The 14,148-nt window shown below is 43.1% G+C and overlaps 1 protein-coding gene across 2 annotated transcripts in view; it reads right to left on the bottom strand.

Annotated features, from left to right (window-relative positions):
- GABRR3 (gamma-aminobutyric acid type A receptor subunit rho3) overlaps positions 1-8,074 on the bottom strand; it is a 34,825-nt gene extending 26,751 nt beyond the window's left edge. Inside the window, exons 1-2 of one of the 2 annotated variants that reach the window (XM_032095917.1) lie at positions 7,614-8,074; positions 571-1,080 (exon numbers count right to left, since the gene is read on the bottom strand). In XM_032095917.1, coding sequence (XP_031951808.1) covers positions 571-698 — 128 coding nt within the window. In that variant the 5' untranslated portion in view covers positions 699-1,080; positions 7,614-8,074. Of the gene's footprint in view, positions 1-570; positions 1,081-3,945; positions 4,056-7,613 lie in introns of those variants that run through there. The other variant, XM_032095927.1, reaches the window with a different exon arrangement.
- Between the last annotated feature and the right edge of the window lie 6,074 nt (positions 8,075-14,148).

The raw sequence follows: 14,148 nt of genomic DNA on the forward strand, positions 1-14,148 counted from the left end.
ACCAGCTACACAACTGGAAAGACTAAGAACAGAGACAATCTTCAATGTCTAAAAGCATTAAGTATATTCCAGAAAGGGAACACTCTGTGTCATCACTACAAATAAGGTGTCATTCACCTCATTTAGTGCCATTAAAAAGTCTTCTGTATCTTTATAGTGGAGCCACCCTGCAGTTTAGGTAATGGAAGTCACTTTGTGACACTGGCACGGGACTTTGGAAGGCATTTCTGCTTCTTATGATGGGAGTTACAGAGCAAGAATACTTGAAACATCACAGCAATAGTCTGGTAGCCTTGTATCACACCAGGTAAAAGAGCTGCATGTGGGTGTGAGTGGGTACATAACTGCATATATATGAAACATTCATGAAATCACAATATGAAATGTCTGGTTATGAAAAATTAATTAACAGTTCACCATTTCTTTGTTGGGAACACCCTATCAAAACTATGCATTCTATACAGCCAGAAACTGGAAGAACAGGACAGTGAACCAAAGTGGTGTGTTGAAAGGTAGCTGACAGCATGAAGTTTACCAGATGAACACAGACAGATAAAGTCTATTTCTTACCTGTTATGTTTTCTTGAGAATGACATTTGTTGCCGACGGTGAAGACGGTGATGCTGACTGTGAGAACTGTGTAGCACTGCTGTTGGCCACAGGCAGGTGAGGAACAGAAGTTTCATGACCAGGACCATCTCTTCCAAAAGAGAAATGCACCTGATCACCCAATCCACCTGGCTGACTTCTTATTTTTAGTGTTTTTACCGTTTAGAAACAGCATAGCACACAAAAGATGCACGAGAAGCAAGGCATCACTGAAGAGAGAAGACAGGGGCATCCCAGTTCTGATGTCCTCGCCAAGTTCCCCTCATATTTTGGCAAATCATAAATATTCCCTCAGCTCTACATCCCTGCAGCATCTGCTGTCCAACCAGAAGCACCTTGTTTTCAGCACTGTGGTAGGCAGGGCAGTTTGCTTGGCCAGGCTGCTTTCCTCTGAGCCATTGCTGCCACTCTTTCAGCAAAGGCGCGTTTTTAAATTCTCCATCACCCGCTCAGTAACCTCTTCAACATAGCCTGTGCAGGCAAAGTGATGTCAAACATTTAATCCCCCTTAAATCCCACACAAAACCATACAAAAATCTGCTTTAATGACAAAGGTCTCTAAATTAATCTTGCTCTCTGTATGTGTGTATCTGCTCAAAATCATCTTCTGCACAGATCCAAGCTCTTTTGTTAACTGGCTACATTGCCCTGTCTTCCCAACCATTAACATCAATTCTGGCTCTGTGAGCTGCCAGCATTTTGTCCACACACACACTTCCTTCTGAACAGGACAATGTGACAGTACAAGCCCAAACTAAAACTGAACTCCTGTTTTGATATTTCCCAGTACCAGAAAAAACAATTTTCCCCCTCTCCTTTTTTTTTCTTCTATTTACTAAGCTCTGCAGCTATTTAATTCATCCTAAATTTACAAGGTATGTGCATGTCTAAGATCCAGCATCATTCCACCAACTCTAATTTTATCTTTATCTCATTTAGCCTGCCCTACCTGTTCAATAGAAGGTTGAATTGCAAAACATTTTATTAACAAAGTGTTGCTTAAGCAATAACTTGCACACGGCAGCTAGAAATGATGGTAAGATTTCTTAGGGGCTTAAAACTGGGCAATATTGCGGACACATCTTAGATTGATTTAGGCACAGTCAAGTTTATCCTTTTCAAGCCATCAGCAAGTTCAGTCATTATTAAAACTGATAGCATACATTTATTTTTCCTTATCTAGAAAATCAGAGATTTGAACTTGAAAGTTTAGGAAATGGAAACACCCCATCTAACAGATGCAGGAATAATTTCTGTCTCCTAGGAGGAGGCTTCTTCCCAAGTAAGACAAATGCAGGGATAAAACCAAGCCCAACACGGTGTCTGCTGAGACTATTAGCACCCTGGGACAATAATTCTGTGATGTGGGCATCTACCTTCTCAGAAGCTCCCTGCGATTCCCAACTAACTTCACCTGGGCCAAGAAATAATTCTCAGATGCAAATGATTTCCAGGTGGAGGTTACTGCTGGACAGCTAACTCCCACTGCTAGACTGAATTTGGTGGCCTAAGATCAAAGGCTTTCAACCCTACCATCCACCTCATTCAGCTGTTTAATAGTTTAATCCTCTCCTGTTCAGCAAACTTATGGAAGATCATTTGCAGCCTGGCCCAGGGACAGTCTGACAGTGCTTCTGGTGTATTCCCAGGGTGGCATTTCTAGACACAGTAAACATGAGCTGCAGTTAATAAGACCTGTAACGGGTTCCATTAATTTTCACTATCATTTGGGTGGGAAAAGGAAAACAAAACAATAACTCTAATGAGAATTTATTCCACGTGGAGATAAATCCGAGTTCCTGAGCCAGTCTGGTTAAGTTCCCTAGTCTCACCCAGCCCACTGATTAAATTATATATGAGAAAAAAACCAGGAGCCTCCAGATCCTCTTCTTTCCCCACCCAAGCACAGGCCCAACAGTAGCGGCAAATGAAATAAAAAGCAAACTATACTGCAGGCTGTGTGATAAATATGTTACCACATTTCTGCATGTCTGGCTACCTGCACATCCATCAGAGATAACTCATTTCCAACCATTTTCCTCAGCTATAAAAGAATAACATTTATATACTGTCTTCCCTGCTAATTCTAGTTCCCATTGTTTCCAGATACTGCAGAGAAAGACGTGTTTTAGATGTTAATACAACCCTTAGCTGAAACCACTGGCTGTTATCCCCACTAAGCAGGAGACATGGAATGGGGAGAGAGAGGATGGTTGCTGAGTTTATCCACCAAGAGCTCTGTAGGGGACCTGTGGTTACACCATGTCATGCTAATGTAGAAACGTGTTGATTTTGTGTGCTGACCTCAAGGAAGTCAAAGGAGTCCATTAAAAATAAACAAGTAAAAATTGCTTTGTGAATTTCTTTTCCAGTTGGAAAAGGGAGCGCTGAGAAGCCCTACTCCAGAGATCTGGCTTTGCAGAATGACTGGCACGCCTCTGGCCAAGCTGCAGATGGATGTCCCTCCCTCCAGGACCAGGGAGTTTTTAACAGAGACACAAGAAATTAGATGGTGTTTTCCTTGAGCTGTCAGCACCTCACTGCTTTATTACTCCTGTCTGTAGCAACAACTTTACCACTAGGCTGTGCTGCTGAAAAGACTGCTTCATGGAGGATTTCCAAAACATGCTGAATGTTCCTTTGACTATCCCTGCTAAAACCAGCTTTAGTCAAAAAAAAAAAAAAAAAAAAAAGAGCTGGATACATTGACATATTCCACCACCTTCACCCATCTGATGTCATAAATATACCATGGAAGGCCTTGCCCAAGCACACTGAAAATCTAAGCACTACCCCTCTCTCCTAGGGCATATTTCCAGAAATAGTCTAGCCCACACACGTGGAGACTCCAGGAGGAACTCCTGCAGAGGAGAATCAAAAACACTGCCATTGATGGGCGTGAATATCAGTGGGGGCAAATCCACAGCAACAGGGTTTCCTCATGCTGGACCTGTTTTTATTTCCTCTGGGGAATGGAGCATTACACAGAGCAGATTATAATATCACTATAAATTACCATTAAGAAAACAGGTTAATCTCCTAAGCATTTGCCAGTAATAAATTCCAAAAGGATCCCTCTTTGGAGAAGAATAAAAACAAGATAATACACTTTGCTTGAATTGGGCAAGTTGCTGACCAGTTCCTGTGTTTTAAACGTGGAGCATTGTCTCTCTGCTATCAGTAAAATTATTTCTTTAAAATTATCTGTAGCCTATTAAAAGTCTGCCATGCTTATCTTTCCTGGACAAAACCCAGCACATGGTAACAGTGCATCAGCTCACTAGAACAGTTTGCAAACAAGCAAGCAAGGAAAAGAAGCAAAGGTGAGTACACCACCTGGTATCAGAAAATGAGATGCCTTCTTTTAGTCAGCAAAATAAAACATCCCTTCTGGTAAGTGCAATCTGGAACTGCAGACCCCTCTCCACCACAGATCACAGAGCGAAGCAGACTGACAACCACTATTATAAAAACAAGAACAGGAGAATACCAGGGATGAAGAAATGCTTCAGAGTATGGAATTTTGCAGAAAATCTGATCACACCTAAAGGCCATTTTAAACATGGAGATGAAAGACCACAGCACACACTAGCACTTTTCAATCTGTAAATCAGCTGCAGCGAGAAGAGATGCAATGTGGGATGGGAAGTGTAGGTTTACATGGCATGTATTTTTTTATTCTCCTAATCAGAGAATGAAATACAAAGAAGAAAACATTAATAAGTCTCCTAAGAGGCACTCACTTCTTATAAACAACCGGCAAATCACAAAAAGCAATTAACCACATCCATGACTGTGAGAGTGTGAATGCAGTACAGCAGCACAGGAATAGGCAGCATTTAGCTTTTCTATGGTAACAGACTCAGTGCAGAGCACTTACCATTTGTATCATGGTGACTTACAAAATTAATGTTAGAATTAAGGAAAGTTTTTTGTCCTGCTTATATTAACACAAATGACAAACCAAGTTTCCAGAGTAAGATATCCATTTACATTTCCCAACAGGATGAAGGGGGAGGAGAGCAGAGACTGAGAGTTATGATTCCAGTTTGCAGATCTCAGAATAGAGCAAGTGCCTCTTCTTCTCATTACAGAACAAGCACTTGTTATTTTTCATTAAGGTAAAGTGCAGTTCATTAAAAGTACAGGTCATCTAAACAACTGCATGAACACAGCTGTCATGTGATATGAGGTCTCCTTGGGTGTCCAAGAATCCATTCACAAATAGGGCATGGGACCTGTACAAAGTTTGCAGCTTTTGAGAGCAGAGCTGGACAGTTTCCACTAAAATGGCAAAAGACTGAAGACCAAATTCCACTCCTGAGACTTGTCCAGTGTCTTACTGTCTCTGTCCACTGCCTATTCATCGGAAGGAGTATTTTAAAATAGTGTGGGATTCTGACAAGACCATACTCCACCAAAGGCAGGTGTATTTTCCCATATAAAACAGCCTCTTAATACCAGGCTTGAACAGACTACTCTATTTGGTACATGGGTCTTTCCTGCTCTTCCTTCAATTTACAAAACTCAGGCTTCTCTTTGCTCTACAGCTGTGTTGGCTACACACTTTCTTTGTACAATCAGACATTTCGTTTGAAAGAGTGACAAGAACGACAAAGAAAAACCACACACTTCCCTGACTCTGTGCATTCCCCATTTCCAAAGCCTCTAAATCAGGGATTCTTTCCTTTCATCATTTTGCCCTGGACAGGACAATCACGGAATTAATTTCATCCCTAAATCCCCTTACTACATCAACAATTCTGAAAGTAGAACAATCAGTTTTACTGCCTCTCGTTAAGGAACATCTGCATCTTGAGGGTGATCTCTGGCAAAACAAGCAGCCACATTCTTCCCATATTTTCACTTCTCAGAGCCTCAGTGGCAGAAAACTTTGCCTTTCTGCCACCTCATGCTGCCCACAGGCATGGGATACATCTACCCTACTCCTGCATGTGTGTCCATTTTCCTCCAGGAGCAGTTTCTGGAGTTTGTTTCTTTATTTCTATAGGTTTGGGGTTTTTTTTTTAATCTTTTTGCCTCTTTCCTGAGAGAGGGAGGATCAAGGGGATGACCCTTAAGCCCCAGCAATTCTCAGAAGGGGAGTGTTTGCAGCAGCACAGTGTATCCCCAAGAAGAAGGCTACTTTGCCATATGTATGGCCTGAACATTGTGCTTCAATCCCAAAAGCAATATACGCTGCATGAGATTATTTTTTTCCCTTATTTCCTCAGCAGTCTCTCATCAGTGCTTACCAGTCAGATCCTAACTGCTACCTGAAGTTCTTTTGGCTCATTTCCCCCCACAGACTGAAACAAAACAATTCAGCAACCGTGTTTACTCTCTTCTTGCTGCCAAGCTGATGTTTATTAAGTGTTTTCTCCAACACTCCCTGTTTGCTGTCCAGGAGTCAACAATATATCTCTGATGGGAACTAATTTATGAAATGTATTGCATCTCTACAAAGCTCCTTTCTGTCACCAATGAACATGAGGAGGAAAAAAAATGTTGAATAATGGAAAAAAAATAGGCCTTTCAGCTTTGGCACGGCAAACTTTTTCATCTTACAGTGAAAATAGAGACAGATTTATTGATTAAAGTCTGATCTCCACAGGTCACAAAACAGCTTCAAAAGCCATCAGTCACAACTCTCAGTGGCTGTTTTCCAGACTTTTCTTTCCCATTGATATCTTCCAGAGAAACATATGTTAACATCACAGACCAGGTGCTCATTCCAAACTGGGAAGCCAATTTTTACTACATGAGTTGTACTCTAAGGAAATATATATTCAAGTTTATATATATTTGAGACTTAAGAGGTGGTAACCGTATTTGTGTTTTCTAAGGCTTTATGACTTCTGTTTTCCTAGTGGCTGACAAAATAATGTCGTTCTAAAGCAATAAACATCTGAACAATTCACATTTAAATCTTGAAGGAGAGAGAAGCTAAGTGACGGAACAGCAGCAGAGAAGGTTGGTCAGAAGTTTGCTTATAGAATCACAGAATGGTGTGTGTTGAAAGTGACCTTAAAGACCATCTCATTCCAACTCCCCTGCCACGGGCAGGGACACCTCCCACTAGACCAGGTTTTCAAAACCTCAACCTGTCCTTGAACAGTGCCAGGGATGGGGTATCAGCCCAGCTTCTCTGGGAAACCTGTGCCAGCGCCTCACCACCCTCACAGGGAGGAGTTTCTTCATAAAGCTCTAGTACTTGTCCAAGCTCTAGTGCTTCTGTTAATCATTTCCCTGTTAACAATAAAGATAATGCCCTACAAATGTCTGGGCTGGGAGATACAATACAGGTGTGCTGGTTATGGCATGTTCCATCCCTAAAAGATATGTAAAGTACAGCTGAGATCCCCAACAAAATGGAGCAACTTCACAGCAAGATCACCCTGCTGTGATGCCTTCAGTGCAGAAATCCTGATCTGGTAATTGCCTTCAGGTGCAGGAAAAGGTGTCAGGGATTCTAGAATGTGTCAGTATGGGTTTCTGTAAGACAAAAAAAGTCTTGGAGAAATCCAAAGCAACAGGTCTTCCAGTTCTGCCTCCTCACCCTTCAGTGACCAACCACCTCTCCTTTTGTCCCCTTTTTACTTTCATGGGGAAAAAAACCCAGGGTTGCTCACTATTTCACAAACCCCTTTGTTGTCCACAAAAATCAGATTCATTACCCAGTGTGCAACACACTAATAATTACACACTGAGAAAGACACTGATGTTTACTTCAGAGCTGTACAAGCCTGGCTGCTCCCTGGTATTCCACAAATCAAGCACCCCAACTATCAAAACTCTTCAGTATTTATACATATTAGCAAACAAATGAATTAGTGTTCACTGGCTACAAGTTACATAGTTCTCTTATTAATTAGCATTCTGTCTTCTCTTGGTTAATGATTCTCTCACTTCCAATGCTAACTGATCCATATGCTCGGGCCTTCCCTTCTTTTGGGTCGGTGGTCCCTGAGTCAGTGGTCACCATCTGCCCCTCCCAGGATTACCTTTTAATCAGCTGGAGCCGATTTCAGCAGAATTGATGAGTCGGCTTTATTGGTTTCTTCCTTATCTTGTGGGTTCTGACAAGTGTCCTTGTTGTCAGTAAATTCTGCATTCTCTGTGCCTGCTATCAGTGGCGCATCCTTCTTCTCGAGCTTTGTTAACCTGCCCCTACATCTCAGAGCATTAAAACACGTCGAGCCCTAAACCTAAACAGGAGAATTCATTTGTCTAACAGCTTGGCAATCACTTGGCGCTTGTTCTCTGTTTCACGGATTAAATCTCCTTTCTTCTTGAGTACTCTTGAAAGATTACAAAGATCAAACATCAGAGAACATCTCTTCTTAATAAAAATGTTACATGTTCCACATTTTGCAACCCTTTTCCAGCATACGCGGCTAAACCGCGGAGACCCCCGCAGCAGCGCCCTCCGGCAGCGCGAGCCCTTGCGCACCGACATGGCGGCCGTTCCCGCCGAGCGGCCGCGAGATGGCAGCGCCCACCGCCCCACCCGCAGCCTCGCCGGCAGCCGCGCCTCGGGGCTCCCTCTGCCAGGGAAGGGAAGGATGAGGGCGGAGATGCCCTGTCCCGCCCGCGGCTCCGGTGGGGAAGGCGGTGAGGGGCGAGAAGGGCTGGGGAAGGTGGGGGGGAAGGAGAGGAAATCGCCGCCGCTGGCGGCAGCGCAGGGAGGGCGGCCTCTCAGCGCACCTGAGGGAGCGCGGCCGCGTGCGGAGGGCGGTGTGGGGCGAAAGGCCAGTGGGCAGAAAGTATAAGATGATAAAAAGCGAAGGGGGCAGCACCGGGGGAGGAAATGCGATTGTGAAGCTGGCCGAATGTTCAAGAGGATCCCACATCACGAGTCCATGTCCAGCAGCCTGGTGTTCCTCTAAGTACCTTCCCTTGATATTCCTTACAGCCCCTTAGCACAAAAATAAAACAGGTTATGGTGACTGTAATCGTAATCCTTCAGTAATCCTCGGTATATTTTATGGTGCAAGAGACCATTGGAAGTCATTTAAAGTTGAAATAAAGGTAGCAGCTTCACAAAGTATGACAAGAAGGTAGAAGAGGGACAGAGGGAGTTTCAATGGACTTCCGGGAAATGAGACCAGGAGAAAAAGGTGAAGGCCTTCATTAGTAAGAAATGAGCACAACCCCATACAAATAATTTAGTATTGGGAATAGCCTATTTAGTTTATGTACATTAAGAATGTTTTAGTTCTTGATAGTACACAGGAGGGGTCTGCTCAGGAATGGTGTTCCTGGCCACAGCCTGAAGCAGCAGCATCCATAGCAGCCTGCAGTAGGGAGCTCCACAGCCTCCTTACCCAGCGCAGGGATAAACACCTCCCTCCTTGTACCCATCCTGAACATGCTGCTGCCACCACCTCTTAGTGCCATTCTTTGTGCTTTGTTTTGATCCTTATTTACTTGAGGATTTCTTGTGTTGGAGACCTTACATACTTTAATCTATTGACTGCAATAGGTCCCAATTTCTCCAAGTCCTTGTAATCCACGTTGGGCATAGGGTGACACAGGCCCCAGCCCAGATGCTGGGTTGTGCCGTCAGGCTCAAACACATCCTCCACAATTGTATAGCCTGACCCAGACACGATGTCCTAGTAGCGTATGGCCCCTGCCAGGTTACATAAGGTGACACACCATCTGCACTGACATCTGTGACCTGATGCAGGTGGCATCACTCTGCAGCACATGTTAAGAAGGGGAGGAGGCTCCTTACAGCCCACGTCCTTTTTTTCACTTTTAATCTGATCGCCTTAGCACAAGGCATTCCTAGCGACTATGTTGGCGAGGGCCAACACAGCAGGCATTTTGCCCCCAAACTTCAAAAGTTGTCAGGTGTGAAAATTCTTCAGATAAGAAATGCTATTTTGCTTGCCTCCTACTTTGTTAGTCCTGAGATGTCACGTCTAAGATTTTCCAACAGAGTGGAAAAGTAAGAGTAAAAAAAACAAGAGTAAACAAAGTTTTGTTTTACAGGCAGTGTGGGTCTGCCAGCTATTAAATTACAGCCTGTTCTAGACCTACAGTGTTCAGAAGGAAGATGGTAAATTTGCTAGGTATTCCTGTGGCAGTCACCATAGTGTGTGGACTTGGAGAATATGAAGAAGAAAAAAAAAAAAAAAGCTTGGGAAATGCAGAGCTACTCCAGCACCCCGAGATGGCAGGAGTGTGATTAATACTGTTTTGATGGAGGAATGTACGTGCAAACTCTGGCTGAGACATTTCCAGAAGTATGAGCTAACGGAGACTTGACCTTGGGTCCTAGTCAAAAATGAGGCTAATTTTTAGGGGCACTGGCTTTATGCCTCTCTTTGAATAAACACTGAGTTGATTAAAACCTGTAGCAAAGCCCTGGGTTTTATAGGCTCAGGGATTCTAAGAAACCTCTCCAGTATTTCTGAAGTGGATTTTTTTTTTCCTGTAACGGAGGAGCTTCACTCAGCACACGGAGAACAACGTGCAGCTGTTATCAATGCACACACCACTGCGTAACTCACTTGATCAGCAGGAGATGTCTCCCAGCCCCAGAGCAGGCAGAGTCTCCAACACACCCAGAGTTAAGGTCAGCAGCCTCAATCCACACCCCTCGACTCCCAGCTTCACCGGCATCTCACAAACACACCCCACTGACATGTGCTGATGGATTACTGGGGGTGTGGGTGCCTCTCACCAGTGGTGACAACGAGGGGTTTTATTCATAGGTGTTTGTAAAAAACATCACACTGAAAATACGTGTGGTGAGAGCCATCCCCATTTGCATCATGTGAGTCTCATCCCGCTGCACCCCGGGAGCTCTGAGCAAGAGGCAAGAAGCTCAGGGCTCCATTTTGCAATTTGTGAAATGTCAGGGAATGATTGTCTCACTGAAAAAAAAAAAAATCATTTATCTCTTTTCTGCTTTTCACAATGCTGCTGCTCCCTCTTTGTTTTTCAGGCTGCAGATCAAGGTGTTCAGCAATAGAGAAAAGTGTAGAGAGTCCAGCATATCACGATTCAATGCAACAGAGAGACGGAGTCAATTATTAAACCCTGGGCAGCCTGCAGGGCTTTCAGCATTGGGTAAGGAAAGCTGTTTGAAAAGCTACTTTCTCTCCTGCAGCATTAAGTGAACATACATAATTTGTGGGTTTTAGGGTATTTGTAGTTGAGAGCTGGGCAAACATCATGCTTGGTGTCCATAGAATTTCCAGCCCTTCTGTTGTCAGTTCCCTGATCCTGCAGGATCTTAACTCCAGTCTGTATAAAGCCAGTGTAAAAAACCCATATATTAACACAAACATTACTACTACAGCAGGAATGAGGTAGGCAGCTATATCAGTGCTGCTAAATTCTTTTCCTTACTAAACTTTAGATCACCAATGCTCTGATACGAAGCCTTATCTATAGGAGGAAAATACAGGGTTTAGAAAGATTGTACTTCATCACCTAAAGTCAGCCTGAAAGTGCAGCTATGCAAATTGAAGTAAAAAGCAGTCATGAAGCTTTACATCCACTCACAATGATTCACACTTTTGTTTACACTTTGAACATCCTCTTTGCCTTAAATTTTCTCTCAGGGACATGTGTTTTTACAAGACAATTTCTCACTTTCATCTTCTCCTGCCCAGAACAGAGCTACTCAAGTAAAGGCTGTAACTCTCAGCAAGCCCTACCAAGTATAGAAAAGGATGAAAAGGATTAGGTGGGGGGGTGTTATTACTGGCCTTGTCATCACTGAAAATAATGCATTTTCGTTACACTGGAATATCCTAGTTTTTCTAAGATCTTACACAAGACAAAGGGATGATTTGTACCACACAGGTAAGAGAATTCAAATTAAAATAGGCAGTATAGGTCAGGATGCAACAATAGTCATGCCGAAGTAAAAGTTCATGAATCATCTCCAGTTGTTTTACACACTTAGTGTCAAAACAAAACACATTTTCTTTTTTTCTTTTTTTTTTTTAATATGAAGAGAGAGTAGTTGTTATTCATGTAAAAAAACGCAGAGGAGAAACAAGGGATTGTCAAAAGTCCATTTTACCCTTTCTGGTGATGGTGGGAGACTTTAAAACATTCTAAAAGAGCAAAAACAGCGTTTTGGCCACTTTCACAGCTGATGTAAAATTCCACTTTAGCCCAGTGGATTGAGTAACAGACTGTAAAGAGAAAGGGAAGAGAACAAATGCAAACACACTTGGACTAAATAGGGACATATGTATGCCCAGTAGAGTCAAGTATTCCAGGCCAAACTCACTTCCTATTTTCTTTAGTACTGAATTTTAGAGATAAAACACAATGGCTCACAGTTTTTATTGGAGTACAAGAAGGAAAGCGATTTTCTTCATGTCCTCAAAGCCCCTTTGTCATAAAAGTCATGATAAAAATTAGTCTTTTTAACCCAGGTAAGTTTCAAAAGACTTCAGTCAAGGACCAGCAGCAGATCAAGATCAAAAACAGAAAATACAATTTTCATCAAAAGGAAAAGCCTTTCTGGAGACTGAACTGGGCTGATGGAAGAGGCTGTTCTCACAAGTTTCTGATATTAAAGGGTTTCTACCATGAAATGAGTTGTTAAATAAACACCCATCAAAATAACAACACCTTTTCTAAAGTTACTTGGCTGTAGGGATTAATAAAAAAAAAAAAGAAAAAAGAAGAGAAAAGAAAGTGGTGTTCTACCACAGATAGTTCAGCTGTGAAGGCTGATCAGGAGAAATGTCTCTCAGAAGCTGAACTTCTGATGGTTCTCCTGATAAATGGAGGAGTCTTTCATTCAGAATTTTTTCCTAAATTTAGTCTGGCCTGCAACCAAGACACAATTACTCTACCAACTTCATGAGATTGCCTGCCAGTTAATAGCACAGCACATCTAATGAGAATTGAGAAGTCTGGGGCACGGTTCCCTGGAATTCTTCAGACTCCATGGTCTTGCAAACACGCCAAAACAGCTCTTAAACTTCCACTGCAAGCTTTCAGTTCCAGCGGGTTTCAGGAGGTTGAAGTGTGGGTGAAAAGCCAGGGGTGTTTTTGTTGTCTCTGTAGGAATTGCACTGATTACAAATCAGTTAAAAGACCCATTCTGTTTTTGATTTGGAGTGGAATTTGGATGCTGGATGTTGCTTGGATCTACATGTCTTTCCCTGTAGGCTGGGGGTACCCAAGACCACTTGCTCCAGCATCATCTCCTCCTCCTCAGAACCTTGCAGGAGTCTCTGGGACAATCCTGTGACCAGACTTGCTGATACAAAGCTGCCATTCAGCTCTTGCTTGAATGCTTGAATCTTAGCAGTTCTCTCTCCTAGTCCCACCCAAGACCATTACTATTCGTAAAATAAATGCTATAGTCAACCCACCAAGGCTCAGAAAAGCCAGGATGCTTGGACAAAACTCCCAGGAGGGGGATGACAGGCATACTCTGCATCTGGACAGCAGGCAGTCGGAAGTGATGAGCCAACATCACAGAATGGTGGAACAGAGATCACCAGCTCAAATGCAGGGTACAAGAGGATGGAGAAACTGCATCCGTGTCTGCTTGTACCTGCAACAGTTAGACTGAATGGGGCTAGGAGAGGCAGAATTTGAAAGGGAGAGAAACACTACAATTGGAATTGGCAGCTATTTTGCAGAGATCACTTTTGAGAACATTTGAATTCCCTGCTTTGATGATAGAAGTTTATCTATCCTTCCTTCCTTCCTTCCTTCCTGTCTGTCCATCCTTCCTGGCAGTTGCTCCTTGCTGGCCGTATGCTTCTGTCAGGTGTTTTATTTGCACAGGCTACCAATGGTTCTGAGTGTTTGAAAAGCCACGGGAGGCATCGCTGCCCTTCACTCCTACTTCATTTCTGCAGTCAAGGAGCAGGCAGCTCCCAGGCAGGCAGGGAGGAGGGACAAGACTCAGGCCAGGCAGGTGTGGGACACGGAGCAGCACCCTTAGGCTGTGAAGGATCATTCCCTGGAAGTAACATAACCCCTCAGCAGCCACAGAAGCACCACTCACTCTAGACAGGAAGATGTGCCTTTCAGTGAAGGAAAAGTTGGTGAGAGGAACAGCCAAAGTCTGGCATCTCTGCTACTGCGCCTCTGTTAAACTATGAAAGGCCTGTTAAACCTCTGCAATTAAGACCTTGTATCCTCTTAGTACCATTATTCTTAGTTGCAGTGAGGGAAATTAAGCTTAAGGGTAATGCTTCAGTTTTATCTCTGTCTTTCTTGTTTAAAAGAGTAAAGGCCCTATATAAATGTGCTTTTAATGTCCAGGTTACTTACTGGCGAGTTTGGATGTCCACAAGACCATAACACAAAAAAATTCTGTGTCACAAGCAAAAGAGGTAAAGAAGTGCTTCTCAGAGAAAAGCGGATGAAAGGGACAGCTGTAACATAAAAATCTGGAGAATATCACAGAATGAGAGGTTCACTTTGGAGTGTATCCTTGGTACAAGCTCTCTTGGTGATAGTGTTTGTTTTTTAAGCTGTACTTAATTCCTGAAATGAGTCATGGTAGCTCTTACTTGATCAATGGCTGGTCTTATGCTG

This window comes from Corvus moneduloides, chromosome 2, assembly GCF_009650955.1.
Source record: "Corvus moneduloides isolate bCorMon1 chromosome 2, bCorMon1.pri, whole genome shotgun sequence".
NCBI classification, from domain to species: domain Eukaryota; kingdom Metazoa; phylum Chordata; class Aves; order Passeriformes; family Corvidae; genus Corvus; species Corvus moneduloides.